The sequence below is a fragment of the Spermophilus citellus genome, assembly GCF_964194105.1.
Source record: "Spermophilus citellus genome assembly, chromosome: 18".
Taxonomy (NCBI): domain Eukaryota; kingdom Metazoa; phylum Chordata; class Mammalia; order Rodentia; family Sciuridae; genus Spermophilus; species Spermophilus citellus.
In genome coordinates, this window is record NC_138200.1 from 4,697,855 (window position 1) to 4,714,288 (window position 16,434).

General features: G+C 45.9%; 1 protein-coding gene across 1 annotated transcript; it reads right to left on the minus strand.

The window, feature by feature from the left end:
- Nucleotides 1-812: 812 nt before the first annotated feature.
- On the minus strand, nt 813-7,384 carry LOC308637328 (vomeronasal type-1 receptor 4-like; the record flags this gene model as incomplete). Its single annotated transcript, XM_081273639.1, has 2 exons — nt 813-1,782; nt 7,356-7,384. The coding sequence occupies 2 exons, from the start codon at nt 7,382-7,384 to the stop codon at nt 813-815; spliced, it is 999 nt and encodes a 332-aa protein (XP_081129765.1).
- Between the last annotated feature and the right edge of the window lie 9,050 nt (nt 7,385-16,434).

Sequence of the window (16,434 nt, forward strand, 5' to 3'; positions counted from 1 at the left end):
AAACATTTTAAGGAGAGCTGCTAACAAATCATCCTTGCTCCTTGCCCCTGAGAGAATATTATCTTTATTTCAGTATGCAGAAAAATATCCTCTCCTTTATTCCAGGAGTTGATGCTGAATCTGTCTTCCCAAGCTCTGTTTTAACAGGTATCCAACAAAGAGGATTTGGAACAAAACTTTTCTGGGAGTTATAAACTTACTGGCGATGCTAAGGAGAATTATCCTCTGAAAAGGTCCACACTTCTTTCTCCACTGCATTTGCTCTAGGCTAACTTTCCAGAGTGTAGCACTTGGTCAACCATGTGATCCAACTGACCTGGAAAGACTGGGAACTCATCCATTCCGTTTGCGTCCAGGAACAGGAGCTAGGATGGCTGTCTACAGGATGCTGTGCATAGGGTGAGGACCACCGGCTCTGTTCCCCTCCACCACGGCCACATGGGTCCCACAGCCAGCCAGCTGAGGACCCCTGTGTCCTTTCGGGTTAGAAAGTCAAGTGACTCTTCCATCCATTTCTTTATTGCTCTTTTCAGTATGAAGAACAATGAAACCCTTGAACATTGTGCAAAAACATGCAATTATGTACTTATGATACAATGAGGCAACTTTTGACTTGTATTTTGAAACTGGGGACTGAACCCTGGGGTGATTTACCACTGAGCTTCATCCTAGCTCTTTTTCTTTTTCAATTTGAGACAGGGTCTTACTAACTTGTTAGACTGGCCTCCAATGTGGAATGCTCCTGTCTAAGCTCCCTGAGTTGCTGGGATTTCATGCATGTGCCACAGCACCCAGCAAGACAGAATTTTTATTCAAACAAAGCAGAGCCTGGATAAAATGGATATAGTAGACTCACGGCTCATGAGAATAAAGGGGCTGACAGTGGGGAAACATAGTGAAATTAGGTCATTGGTTTTCACCAACCACCAAACCGGATTGGAAAATAGAGCAAGATACAAATTTAATACGGAGGAGAGGGTGTGGAAAGTCACAAAGGTGCCCACCAGGACAAGGATTCTCTGGGTGGCTCTGGACTCAGGGCAAGATCTGGGGGGAACTTTGATGCTGTGAATGTGCTGAACCCTCTGCTTGTGCCTGTACAGAAGGAGAACCATGGAGCCACTGGACCAGATCATTATAATAGAAAATACAACCTCAGGAAATATAAATAAGCCTGCATAGATTGATTCTGTTATTTTGTCACGACCTACAGAACAGTATCCTTGATCTCGTTTCTCTGTTGTGTTTTTCCTACTCCATTTGGTATGCATATAGAGAGGAAAAATGGAATTCACCATCATGTACAGGATCCAGCAAAGGGAAATGGAGAAGCCAATGTACTTTGGAGCTCTTCCTTTGAGATCCTTCCAACAGGAGTTCATGGGGCTGATGGTGATGTTCTGGAAGACGCTCAAGAGGCAGGTGATGACAATGGACACACTCTTGCCCACTCGCTGCATGTATAGGATGAGTTTGCATCCAAAATTACTGAAGAAATATTTCAACCCAAAAGCTGTCATTGTCTGGGGAATTCCTCTACTGAGAATCAACAAGGTGTTGGCTATGGTCAGATGCCTGAGAATCAAATCTCTGGACCTCAATGTACACTCATTGCAGGAAAGAACCAAATGATAATAAAGCAGAGAGAAATTTCCCAGAATTCCAACAGCAGTCTGTGATAAGAATGTCATGCCTATAGCCATGTTGCTGGAGGCCATTTTGTCATTCAGCATATTGTTCTTTAAATTATGACAACAGTCGTTCATCTGAGCTAAATGACTTCTTTAGAATAGCTGTACCCATGCACAGTGGTGAGCACCTGTATCCACAGGCTACCTGCAGAGCTGAAGCAGGAGAATCACTGGAGCCCAGGAGTTTGAAGCCAGCCTGAGCAACATAGTGAAATCCCCTTCTTAAAATAATTTTTGACACCAAGAGTAACTTTTATTGCATGCACCTGTGGGATTGCAAAGACCTCAAGATGCACATGTTTCTGGGGAGAATTAACAGTATACTTTATAGAAAAAATGAGCCTGGATGATCAGATGAGGCTATCCTGTGAGGAGCAATGAAAAGTAGGAGCAAATGCATAGAAAGGATTTAGCACTTAATATTTCCAAATGAATGATATTTGTAGCCTCATTGGCAAAAGAACTTCAATCGCCATCCAAAGCAAACAACAAATCAGATCTCAGTGGATTTCTGACCTAAACTTTTAAGTATAAGGAATGGAGTTTTTAAAATCACAAAAAAATTATTTCTTTGGTCTTAGGTAAGAAAATGTATATTAAACAGCACAAACACCCTAAACATATGGTTGAAATGACAAGTCAGGGCATATTACCTTAAGAATCAACTCTCATCAGATGCCATACATAGGGTGAATGAGTTTGATGTATCCTGCACCAACAGTCTTACAAAATTCACAATAGGACAAAAACAGGCAAGCCTTTCTAATATGTACTTCAAGATAAAAAGACATCATTCAATGACTAATAAATCCGGGGGAATATTCAGTGTCTTTATTTAAACCATCCCATAGTATAAGCACATACCAACCTAAATTTAAAATAAAATGGCAGGCAATTCCATGATTGGCAGGGATGGAGATAGGACAGGGATCTCATGAACTGGCAATGGATGTTAAGATTGGTGCAAACATGTGGCAAAACTGGTGGTGTCCACGTACTGGCTAAGATATAAACCTCTATGCCAGCAATTCCAATCTGATGCATGCTCATGTGCCCTCCAGAAATTGCCCTGGGTCCACATTGGGTTTAATGAATGTAAGACTGAGCTGAGGGTTAGTTCCACAGGGAACAGGGGGAGGGAGGAGGCAAGGGAAAGAGAAGTAGTAGGGACTAAAGTGGAGCAAACTGTATGCCATGCTCTCCTAATGAGCCTCAGTATTATGTGTAACAATAGTGCACTAATGAAAAATCTAAAAACGCATAAGGAGGAAAAACTCTACTTGAGGAACCAAAACAGATGCTAGGAAATCATGTGATTTAAAAATTTATAATAGATGAATGGAAGACTATCTCCTCTAAACAAAGATTTAGTTCCATAGCAGAAATATCCATTGGTTGTCATTGCTAGAATAAAAATATATATAAATGAATTGTTCAAAAATATTACTTTGTTCCTAAACTATGAAATAGGAAATACTAATATCTGATAAAGTACTTTAGGATAGAAATGAAGTTCTCACTAATTTCAGGCTAAAAGCTCCTGTGCACTGACAGCTGTATTAGTGAAATTGTTGGCAATGAACTAGGATTTATGGAGGACATTTCACTATAAGAGGTATGTCAGTAGAAGCTGCAGCGTGTGAATTGCACACTGAATGAAATGAAATAAATAAAATGTCACGAGTTTGTAATTAATGTTGAAGTATTATTAATACAGATTATTAACAGAGATTCATTTGTTACTGAAAACCACTATCATCACTATAATGTTACCTTCTCTGTGTGTCCAGCAGGAAGAGAGTCTCGCCTCAGCCATCACAGCACAGGCATTCAGAGGAGACGTGATTCCTGTCTCACTCAAGTGGATTGTATCAGAGTTGCAAAAGAGCAACTTTTTTTTTCCCAGAAACAGTCCCAGGTGTTGGTTTCTGCACAGAAAGAGTTCCATCTTCATCTTTACTATAGGCAATGAAGGTATTACATACATGGATATGGTGGAAATTAAAAAAATTTATTCTAAGGTCTGTCTAAAATAATGTGAAGAATATGTTAGTTGCTAACTTCAGTCCTTAAGCCCCTTCCAAATCAGAATTCACTATCAATGATATTATTCACCCACAAACATCCTCAGTGGTGATTTTATTAAATAACTAAGGCATCAGGTCAGGGACACTTCTCCTTTTACTGAAGGAATTATTCCTCTCCTTAGTCTACCTCTCCACAGAATCTGTTTCTATCCCGGAATCCCCTGCATACAGGAGCACATCCTCAGACTTCCTTTTCTTATTGATGATACTGATATTGAAACCACTCACTGTGCTTCCTGTGTGCAGGGTGCTGGGCTCAGTGTGAGGTCCTGACAGCCAGCATGGAGGGAGGGAGACAGCTGGGCCCTGAGATAAAGGTCTGTGCTCCTGTGACCTCACTTCCCCTCAGGGCTGCAATTATCACTTCACCTGGAGAGGCAAGGACAGTGCAGGCCTGGGGAGCCCAGGACAAGGCTGAGAAACTTTCTCCACACTTGCTAATTACCAAGACAATTATGAGTTCCTTGTTAGTAACTTCAGAATGAGTCTTGAGGAGTCTGGGAGATGCTGTTGATTTCCCATGATCCCTGGAAGCGGACAGGGTTTCTATGAAATGTACCAAAAGTTGTGATACGTGATCTCTGAGGGACTTGAAGAGGGTTTGTGTGTCTCATTGGACTCCATGCTTTCCTGAGTTCTTGACCCCAAATCTTATTAATTCCATCTCCTTCCCTTCCTTCCCCATTCCCTTCCCCTGGGCGGGGGGGGGGGGGAGGCTGGGACCCAGAACAGGGCCTATCCTTGTGTCCCTGTGGCCTCAGCTCCAGGCAGGCTGGGGTATGCAGAGTGCAGACCACACCCAGGGTGAGTGCTCCTGATTGTGACACCTTATGCTGTCATCACAGCCATCCCTTGGCCATGGAGCTTGTCACTAGGAAAGCTCAGTTGGAGAGCAGCCAACAGATGGGTCACTTGGAGCATATACTTATGGGCACTGAGTGGAGGCATAAGGGGATCGAGCATTGTGAACATGGAACCTGTCCCCAGCGCTTGGAAGGACCTGGGTTTCGGTGATGTGACCTGGGGTATGACATAACCAGCTCCCAGGGGAATGGGCAGGACCTTATCCACTATTATTCATGGAGTCTTGAAGCAGCCAATACAGCCTGGAGAGATCCAAAGGTCAGCTCCCAAATTATGACTGCATGAAGCACCTGTGCTCTGTGGTACTACAAGAGTAGACATGTGTGGCCCAGCTGGGGAAAATATCAGCCCAGCATAAATAGCAGCTGGTGGCGCAGAAGCAAGACATCCAGCATACATGTGTGAAATCCACAGGTGAACTCCAACCTTCAATCCTGCCGGAGAAAACAGAATATAAGGAGATCCTAGAGTGGGTGGACTTCCTGCAGCCAGCCACAGTGAACCTCTGGTGAGGATGATGTAGACCCCTGGGCTGTGCTCCAAGCTGTGATCAACTGCCCCCTGGTGGACAGGGGTTGTATTCCCTCTATTTTGAGTGGGTTGATTGAAAATTCCCAGGAACATGCTGGACCCAGGTCTGGCCAAGAAGAGGCAGATGAACCGGCTCTACTATGAGATAAGCCGTCTGCGGTCCCAATGCCCGGCTCTACTATGAGATAAGCCGTCTGTGGTCCCAATGCCCTGTGAGAACCAGCGTATGAGGGATGACGTGGTCGGGAGCCAGGGCCCGTCATGATGTTTTGCAAGGCGTGGAGGAGATACAGGAGAGCAGGACCAGCTATTAGGGAGAGAGGGGCTTCAGAAAAGCCCCACCCCTCTGGGCTTTGAGTCCTCCCACTCTCCCTAATGCCGTGGCTGAGCTGGAGTCACTCATCTCCCTGTTGTTCCAACACTGAAGGGCCCTGAAGCCCTTTGCTCAGCCTGTCAGGGAAGAAACTCAGATTCCTGCTTAGATTCCTGCTTTTTGCAGGATTTCTTTCCCTAAAATGTCTAAGTTCTCAGTGTGGGTAGGAAAGCCCTGCCTTTGTATTTTCCTGCTGGGTCCTTGGTTCCAGTTTTTTTTCAGACAGCACAAAGATATGAATTTTCCTTAGAGGATCAGGATGGAATAAGGAATCTCTAATCATCCTGTCCTCCAAAACCAGGGCACCAGAGCAGGCTGCCTGTTGATTCCAAGCCTCACTAACAGCAGCTCTGGGGTCAGACATCCAGAAGACTGGGCCTCTGTGCCAAGCACATCCCTGTTCGGCCACCTTAAGTGTGCAGGCTCCAGTGGGTCTGCAGGTGCACAGGATGGATGCTGAGGATTCCCAGGGAAGCCCTTTTCCCTTTCTCATAATGAGGGGTGACAGGGTTGTGGGTCGGGGTTTGACTATGGGATTCAAGTGCTCAGCAAGAAGCATCACATTAGCAAATGCTGCCTCCTCAACCCAACAACACTGGATGGTTATCCAAATTATCTATACGTGTGTTTGCTAAGAAAATAAGAACCCATAGGCGATGTAAATAATGAATAAGTGTGAAATGCAATGTTCAAAACTCTGTCCTTTGCTCCTGATGGTTTGACCTGAATCCTCTATCCATTGCCAACTGAGAGGTTTGAGGGACACAGCTCACAAGGGTTCATGATTACTGCTGATCCAAATCTGGGGGTTCACAAAAATCACAAAATCATTTCAGGAACTCATGAAATTCACAGAAATCTATTAGGCTCCTGGTTATGGTTCACTACAGAGAAGGGATACAGGTTACAGTCAGCCCAGGGAAGACACTGACTGGCAGAGTCCAGGAGAGGTGCCCAGGGTGGAGCTTCCATCATCCTCCCTGTGGGTCTCCATATGAGACAACACTCCTAGATATCGTCAATCAGGGAAGCTCACCTGGGCCTGGGTGCTCAGAGCTGCTCCTGGAGCCTGTCACACACTGTCCACATGGCTGTATTTAGTCTCGGCGGCTCCTGAGGCCAGGCATTCACATGGCACTCACAATGGCAGAAGCCCAAACCCAGCACAGTTCACATCATTAGAGTCTGGTGGCCAAGCTCCAGGCAAACACAGCCACTCCCTTCAGGTATCACATTTCAGTGCCTGGAGACCACTGCCCAGCAACTAAAGGCAAAGGCCTGATCTTACTTGGGCAAGACTAATTTTCCACTTCAGTCCCCCTCCTGGTCTCTGCAGAAGGCTCCCTTAAATCAAAGTGAGCATGTTTAGCTGGAAATCTGATTTCATACAGCACTGGCAGGTCCCAGGCAGCAATGGGATCATACAGCACTTGGAAGAGTCAGAGAGGACAGAGAGAGATTTAAAGAAATGGTGACCCCATCCTGTGGTGTTTTCATAATCATTGGTACATCCTGGTATTGCATTGGGTACTTATTTCCCCTCAACCTACCAACAGTACTTAGGGGTTCACTAAGCCTTCAGTACATATTCTCTTTGCAGTCAAGTTGTAGGGCCATATCACACGTCCCCCCTCCCCCACCACCTGCACGTGTGGCCTCATAGGTGTGCCCTCTCACATGCTAAGTCAAATGCTGATACACACACGCCTTCCCAGGATCTCATAGTTGCCTTGCTCCTTCACTCACACTCGAAATGCAGACACCAGCACACTCATAGCTCCACTCCTTTTCTCTCACTCACCCAGTTACCTGTTGTTGCCATCCACAAACTTGGGCATGTCTCCAAGTCAGTCAATGTCAGATGCGGATGGTCATGGATGCCCTTTATATCGATCCCCACCCCCAACACTGACATCAGGACAATATTTCACATGCACAGCATTTTAACAGTATTCCAACCTTTGTTATGTGATGTCATGAGAAAGTTGGAGAGTGTGCAGGTGTGATCCAGTGTGAGAGGGTGAGGGTGGGAGTGTAGAATACAGATGTCACAGGGTCAGGAGCATGCGCAAGGCCTGGGGCTCAGGGGGTGGGACAGAAGGAAGGAAGGAAGAAGGAGGGAAATGGCAGCAGGCAGTTGCACAGGGCTAAAGGGTCTGGTGTTTCTAAAATTCCCTGGGTAGCTTGAGTTCACAATGGGCAGAGTTTGCAGTTTAGTAGATTTAGTTTATGTCTGTTTGATCAGTCATAGGAATGAAGGACATAATACAGTGACTTTGGGCTAAAGTGGGTGAAGGACAGGAGTGCGTAAAAAATCTTGGACACAATATTCACAAGGGATTTCAGAACTCAGGGAAGGGTTGTGTATGTTTTGTAAGATTGAAAGATTGTTTTGATGGACAGACACCACAAGTTCTCATGGGAATAGAAGAAATACAGAAACCTTCTTTACCTGCAGCAGCAAAGGAGAGCAGGTGCCAGGGGACAACCCAGGTGGTATTGCAGAGACAGGGTGGCAGCAAACTGGGCAGGGGGGAAGCAGAGTGAGGTTCACTTGTGTTGCTAACACCCTGTGGGTTGATTAATGTGAATAATGTCATAGGCCCTGATACTCTGGTACTGGCCCGCTGGCAACTTGTGTGGTATCCAAAAACCACCCAGGTGAAAGCCAGTCAGAGAAGTGGTTTGAATGTGGACACAATTAGCTGATCAAGAAGGGGGAGTGGACTTCCTCTCATCAGGAGCTCCAACCTGTGTCCTGTCAGAATTTTTATAAAACCCAAACCTACTAGAGCCTATTGGTGAGGTGGTGATGTCCTGGGAATAGCAAGTGCTACAGAGATGGAGAGGTGGAAGGCCGTCATGGCTGGTGTGTGGGAAAGGAAGATGTAAGAGCTGCAAAGGATGGAGTGAGGCAGGGAAGGCAGTGAGGGACCAGAGGAAAGACACAGGTGTGGGGTGGGAAGAGTGACTTGGTGGTGGATGCCACCCAGCGTTTGGGGGCTGAGATATTGAAGGAGGGCCTCCAAGGACATGAGAATTGGGTTGAGGACACTGGAATGAAGGTGGATATGGATCCATGGGGAAGAAAGAGGAGGAGGTGATGGAAGGATAGGAGTGTCTCCTGAGGTCACCAGAAGTGCGTGGGCACAGGTGTGGCAAAGGGAAGGAACCAAAGGGTGCCGCAGAGCTGGTGTGGAGGCTTTGAAGCATCAGGTGGAGGTGGGCAGGGCTGTTGCAAGTGCAGGCTCTGGAAGGTGGTCTCACTGGGTCTACAGAATGGACAGAACCTAAGGGGTGCACTTCAGGAGGGAAGCATTGAGGTCAGGAGGAGGGGGCCACTGGGCAGGTCAGAGGTCAGTAATCCATTCCTCCTTCCATTAGTGCCCCGTTTCCACTGGGCTTGCAGCTCACTCATGGATCCTCTCCATGTGAAGCCCATGGAGCAAAACAGAATAAAAAGAGGGTCCACTTTAATCTCAGAAAGGGTTACATCTGGGAAGAAAATAGTGCTGCCCATTGGAAAGAAAGTCTTGGTACTGGTGATTTAACCCAGGGGTGATTTACCTTTGACCTAAATCTTCCAAGCTTTTTGTTTGAGACAGGATCTCACTAAGTTTACCTTTGGTGCTGAGGCTGGCTTTGACCTTGGGATCCTCCTGCCTCAGAATCTGAGTAGCTGGATTACAGGTGTGTGCCAGGTGTGTGCCATTGTGCCAGTTATAATGTGTCCCTTGTGAGAGCAAACCCTTCGCTTTGCAGATGTAAACCACAGAGTTACTAAAGTACAACACTGTTTTCTCTTGACAGATCACAGCCCAATAGAATGAGCCCAAGAGTCTTTCATTTTCCATGAACAGGGTGTCAAGCCAGCAAGCCAGATGCCCTCTCCAAGTGGCCAGGAGGAGAACCATGGACAGTGGGAGATGAAACCCGTGGTGTGAACAGTCCTGGTGAGAGGGAGAGCAGCTGGGGAAGGTGGGGTGAGCCGCTCCTCCCATATCTGCCTCTGGGTGCAGACCTTCCTCTTTGGAGGGATTTATAGAAAAATATACTCTTTCCCTCCTCTGGGATCTGATTCCTCTTTATTAACCCATGCCTTGAAGTTTATTGGCATAATTTTCTTCCTACAAATCCCAAGTATTCCCTTCTTCATACCTCTCCACTCCTGGGCTATGAAATTCCACTTCAGGCCCTTCTCCAAGGGAAAACTCTGAATCCTCCTTGACCTCTGACTTCTGCACTTCCTGCCCCGTCGGGCTGCTGCCTGAGGAGGCCTGTCACTCAGTCTGCCTTGTCCCTGAGCCCCTCCTCACTTGGAAGTTTCCAGATGCGTACTTTTCTGTTTTCTTTCTGTTCCCCTCCATTAAACTCTCCTCCACTCTGACAAGGTAAGCGTCTTTCCTCCAGGAGCAGACTCCAAGCTGATGTTCCTTGCTGTCATCCAGTACAGAGTTCAGCTCTCTGTGGTTTTGATGGTGCCCAAGGTGTTCAGGAGAGGCCAGGCCTGGCGAAGGAATTTTCTACTGATAAAATATTCCCAAGGGAAAAGGAAAGCTATAAGGAAAAGAAGAGCTTAGAGAAGTTAGATTTTAGGTGAATCCAGGTGTGGTGGCACAGGACTGTAATCCCAGCTGCTCGGGAGGCTGATGAAGGAGGAACCCACATTGGAGGCCAACTTGGGCCACGTAGTGATACTCTTTCTCAAAATACAAAATAAAAAGGGCTGGGTGGGGGCTGGGATTGTGGTTCAGTGGTAGAGCACTTGCCTGGCATGTGTGAGGTCTGGTTTTGATTCTCAGCGCCTCATATAAGTAAATAAATAAATAAAATAAAAAATACATTGACAACTAAAAACAACTAAAAACATTTTTTTTTTTAAAAAAAGTGCTGGTTATGTAGCTCAGTGGTAGAGCACCCCTGGGTTCCATCCCCAGGACCAGAAAATGAAAGAAAAAGAGATCAGTTGAGAACTGAGTGAGGTGGGCTGAGAGAGCACAAGAGGTCAGGCTGGGAGTTCTCTGTGTCCTGCTGGCCGTGAGACTGTGGGGACATTTCCAGGCAGTGTGCCCTTTATTGCCAGGATGACTGTGGCAGATTGTATGGTTCTAGTTGATGGTGGAGTTGTAGACTGTAGGTTTCCTGTTCTACATTTCTCTAGCTTCCCTTTTCTTCTCAGGTGAAGAATCCTTCTGTCCTGTTCCCAGTGAAGTTGACGTAAAGCTGCCATGACCATGATTCAGGAAGAGGCGGTCCATTCAGATACTGACCAAAGCTGGGCGACATTGGTGCAGAATTGTGGGATGCTGCTGTTAGTGGAAGGTTGAGGGCTCAGGGAACCTGAAGAAGGTGGACCCTACCTGTCCAGGAGCAGCATGAAGAGGGGCAGCAGATCCTGTTAGTGCAGCTTGGTCCTCCACCCTGTCATGATGTTCCCTGAGGGCCACTGCTGCCCTCTTTCTGTGGGAATAGACGGGGTGTTGCAGCTGGGCCAGTGGGCAGGGTGTCACCCAGGGGAAGTTTCCCATGACTGTGAGACAGCACTTTGAGAAAGCTGGTTGAAGGTCGTGTCAGGAGGAAGAAGGCGAGTTACGAGACAGGGACCCAGGAGCTGTCCCAGGGACAGGGCCGAGGGTGGAAGAGCCTGACTTGCCCCTGGGCTACTTGTTTCAGTCACCAGTGTCCCCTGTCAGGATGAGCAACCTGGTTTCCTCCAGGGGACTTCTCCTAGTTTCCAGACTCTAAATGTAGAATGGCTACAGCCTGGCCCTGCGTCTTCTTGGTCTTGAGTCCACATGTTCTCTGAAGGTGGTCTTGTCCTCTTCTGTTTACTTACTAAAGTTTTCCGAATCCTTCTCTCCCATTGAGGCTTGTCCGAAGGTTCATGGACTTCAGGTTCCCCATGTCCACACCTGGGCCTGTGGTGGCCACCTTCGTGTGGACAGGCTGCTGTTCTGCCTCCCCATTCTGTGCTGCAGTGATTCTCTCTTGATAGGGCAGCTCCAGGACTCCTCCCCCACTGAGCAGGTGCAGTTTGCTGATGTCAACCTCCTGCGTCCTGAGAAGCATGGAGGAAATGGAAGAAAGGCAAACCCAAGTGGCATTCAGGACTAACCAGTAGTGTGAGTACCTTTCAACCTTAGTATAAGTTTGAACTAATAGTCTTAGTCCATTTTCAAACCCTGATGAGCATTCACCCAAATGCTATATAATCCCTGGACTCCCACACTCAAGTGGCAACAGTTGTCAGGTTTCTTCTCCTTCCACTGTGGTTTGGTTTGTGCACTTGGGTGATTCCTTTGATACTCACTCCTCCTTGTCTCTGGACTTTTTCCGTTTGAATCTGTGATACAAGAATCCAGGAAGAAGAAACTGTTGTTGATCTGCTGGGGTCTGCTTTAACATTGGAGGGCCTCTCCCACCATTAAGAACTACAACACATTACTGTAGACCCCACGGGACAGAGAAACTCTCCTGCCTCAGCTGCCTGCAGAAATAAGAGAATTCAGTTGCATCTCATACTCCAGTTTTATATTTTGGTGTCTAATAAATGGGCATCTTTTGGTGAGTGAAATGGATCAACAGACCTTTTTTTTTTTTTTTAGGATTTCTGTTCTCTTTTAATTTTTTTTCTTCAAAAATATAAAGTATTTGTTAGCCTTTAGGGAAAAAAAATCTCTATCAGATATACTGGACACTTGTTGGCCTTTTAAAAAATATCTCTATCAAAAATACCAGACACCTGGTGACCATTTGAAAGTGCTTGGGTTTCTGGTGCATGCCTGTAATCCCAGTGGCTTCCCCTCAGCAATGTAATAAGGCCCTAAGCAATTCAGTGAGACCCTGTCTCAATAACAACAACAACAACAACAACAACAACAACAACAAAAGGGTTGTGAATATGGCTCCTTGGTTAAGCCCCCTGGTTCAATCCCTCGTAAAACCCCCACCCTCTGAAAAAAAGGGTGGCCACATATCTAAAGGCAAGGATGACAGGCTTATTGGAGTGCAGCTTGCTTAATCCCTTCCTTCCAGATGGAGGAATGTAGCTCAAGTTCTGTTTCAACTCTGGCCTTGAGCTTCACTTCAAAACCAGAGTGTTGAAATGAAAAACCACCCCTGGCTCTCGCCTTGGCTGTGTTCCCCCTTCCCAGGCTAACAGTTTCAGGTTGGGATTCGGAATCCTCCCATAAGGTGGCCTTCCCCTGCCCAAAAAGAGATGTGAGGAAGGCCGTGGCCACCTGGCTGTGGGTATAAGGAGTTGGTTTTCTACTGCTGGGAGGTGGTCTACATTCACGTATTGATGACACCTGGGGTATTAGAGACTCTGGCGCTGAAGTGCCCAGTGGGAGATGCCTCTTTCTTGTAGTACACCTTGAAAGGTGGCTGCTCCACGGGTGTGGCCATAACTCCCCACAAAGGCTTTCTGGGTCACCTCATGACCAGCAGCCACTTGCAGTTCACAGGTGCTTTGCTGGATTTAGGAGGTCCCTGGCACCAACTGAGTTGGAAGGGTTCTTTGGGGATCAGTAATAATCACCAGAGGGGTATGGGGAAGCCCCAAGATGGGAATACCAAATGGAAACCATCTAGGTTCTCAGTTTTTTTTTTTTTTCAAAATTAAAGGAAACTTCAGAAAGCAAGGCACAGGTAGATATTTATTTAAGGACATCCACAGAATTTACACTTGGAGTAAGGGCAGCCCTTATCTCAAAAGATGAGTGAGGTGCCCAGCTTTGAGTTCTCTAATATGATTTTTTAGAGTGTGTTTGGAGCGTAAGTGGAGGTGCCATTGTTAGATTTTGCTGATTTGGAAAGTGTTAACACGCTTCCTTGAAGATTGAGTTACCTGACAGTCAGGTCCTGTGGTCACCGCCTTATACTTGAAGGTCAGAATGTTCCTTTGTCAAACCTTCTAACCATTCATACAATGGTAGCATGTTGTGTAGCTTTCTTAGGTGGAAGATGTTCTAACTGACATCTAGTCTTTGATAAGCATACATTGAATGTCCTGTTCATCTTTAGCTGAAGCAGCAAGCTCAGCATGACTGGTCTTGTTTTCAGAGGTCTTCATGTTCTAAGGGTCTCGTCTCAAGGGCCTATTTTACTTTCCTGTCTCGTGATGAGGGTCTGGGTCTATGTTCCTCGGTGATGTGGGTCTTGAGGGTCAAAAAATAGGGTATGGGGGCGCTGGTAGGAAATTTGTGTGGTTAACAAACTGGGAGTCTGAGAAATTGCTAACTGAATCTCTTTGTCATAGATGGAGGAAATGTGGGGTCAGTGACAGATGGGAAGTCTCTAGGTTCAAAATTAGGCACCTGGGGCTGGGTGCAGTGGTGCATGACTGTTATCCAAGTGGTTTGGGAAGCTGAGACAGAAGGCTCGTGAGTTCAAAGCCAACTTCAGCAAAAAGTGAGGTATTCATCAACTCAGTGAGACCTGTCTTTAAATAAAATTCAAAATATAGGGCTGGGGATGTGGCACAGTGGTTGAGTGCCCCTGAGTTCAATCCCTGGCACTCCCTCTCCAAAAAAAATTAGGCACCTGGGGGACAAAGGGCCATTTGAAGTTCCTTTTGAGTTAGGTTATATTTTCACAGGTTCTGGACATTAGGATGTGCACAGCTTTGGGTTGTTCTTCAGTGTGTCACAGCTTCTATATTCAGTGTATTGTTATTAAGTGTTTTTTATTTAATTTTTTTAGTTGTAGATGAACACAGTAGGTCTTTATTTATTTACTTTTATGTGGTGCTGAGGATCGAACCCAGTGCCACTGAGCCACAACCCCAGCCCTTGAGTGTAATGTTTTTGATTCCTCTGCTCAGTTCATGTATGAGCATTAATTCCTTTGTATGTCTGAGTGGTATTCCAATATATGAATGAACATGAAATAGTTCATTTTTCCCTCTTCCTGATGGACACTAGGACCATTATCAGAAACATTGTTAACAGAAATTAATTCCAAATGCCTCAGATACTTTAAAACAAAAACCTTATAAAAAGTATAGGAGATGACACAGGAGAACATCCTGGTGATTTGGGGTTTGATAAGACTTTGAAGGTATAAAATAAAAAACACAGCCCATAAAAGAAAATAGTCAGATGAACTTTGTTCAAATTAAATAAGACCTGTGAAATACACTCTTAAGAGGAAGACAAGCCACAGACCATGAGAAAACATTTGCATAATACATTTCTGATAAAGGGATTTTATACAAGACTTATTATAGAGACCTCTTAAAACTCAACAAGAAAACAACACAGATGATAACTGGCCAAAGTTCTGAAGAAAAATTTTACCAAAGTTGATGGTAAACAGATAGCAAAAGAGTCTAAGAAAAGATGCTCATCCTATGTCATTAGGGACAAGAACTTCTCATCTAGAAAGTCTTGCAGTATGGTCCAAAAGGGCAATTTGACCCTGTATAGCATTATTTTAAAAAACGTCCACTTCCAACCATAGCATGGCCTAGAGCATGGGAAAGGACTGAACCATCATTTGGCATCTGGACTAATGATCTGCTATTGGCTGCGTCTCCTACTCTGCACTTGGTCTTCAGCTGGGTGCAGTTGGAGCAGCTGGTGTCGCACAAAGCTGTCCCCGCAGGTGCAGAGAACAGCATCTGGAACAGAGCCATTCTCCCAGTTGGAAAAGGCGTCTGGAGTCCTGAGAAGGGCCCCTGTCCATCAATGTGTCCTGCTACATGTCCATCTCTCCACCCGTCACCTTAGATCTGCCAAACCTCTGTCGTCCCTCAATTCCAATACAGTCCTCCTAGTGTGTACCCAGCATTCCCAGGACCACCCACCACACCTTCATCTGCTCCTGTACTCTGTCGCCTGTGTCTTCCTTTTTCTTTTCCCGTATCTACTTCCAGATCCAACACTTCATACCATTCCATGTATCCTTCTGCCCAACACCCTTAAGCCCCACAGCAGCACTCAACTTTCAGGCATCCTCAGCTTCTCCATGAACTGCATGCAAGCCCTTGATCCATTATCCACCATGCTCTACAGGTGGTTTGTTTTTTTATCTCTGTGGGCTTTAGTCCACTTATACCTACGGTATTCCCCAACTCCCTACACTTTCCTGTGTACATCTTCCCTTCTCCCCATGTCTGTCTGTTCCCCAGGCTGCATCTCCTTTACTTGCTTTCTGTATCTGTCTTGATCTAGTATTACCCAAGTTCTGCCTCCTCTACTTGTATCCTCCTTTCCACATAGCATGCTTTTACCACGTTTTCCACAAAACCTCTTCTTTCTTTTGACCTTTAACACTGCATTGCTATGTTCCCCTGTGTTCCTATGACACCCTGAAATCCCTATCCTTCTAGAACCAAATATGTTTATACCCTTAACTTCATTGCACATAATCTCCCCTTGTAATCTTGATCCTGGCATTGATTTTATCCCCCGATATATATTCTGGTTTACCTTTTATCTCTCTGCATGTTCTTTTCATGTCCCTTGCTTCAGGCTCTGCACCACCATCTGTGCCCTTGATCACTTTTCCCCGTGCCCTATTCTGTCATGTGTCATGCAAACAAGGTCACTCTCTATATGCTTCAGCATTGAACAATTGCTGCTGGCAGTTGTTGACAAATTCCCACGAGTTGGAGTTCATACAGAGATCAAGTTCTGAGTCAGGTCAAATTATGAGAAATGAGTATCAGCAAGCTGTCAGACAGGTTAAAGGGTGAAAATTCTCTGTGGGTATGTTTTTCAGGGCACAGCAGGGCCATTTCTGAACCCCCCCAGCCTCTGCTAGGGTGCTGATTTTCACTGTGCTGTAGCTGCACAGTGGTTGCCTTCAGGACAGCCTTGAGCTGAGGTGATGAGAGTGGATTAAGCTAAAATGACAGAAGTCACTCTTGAGCCTGCTGGTGTGG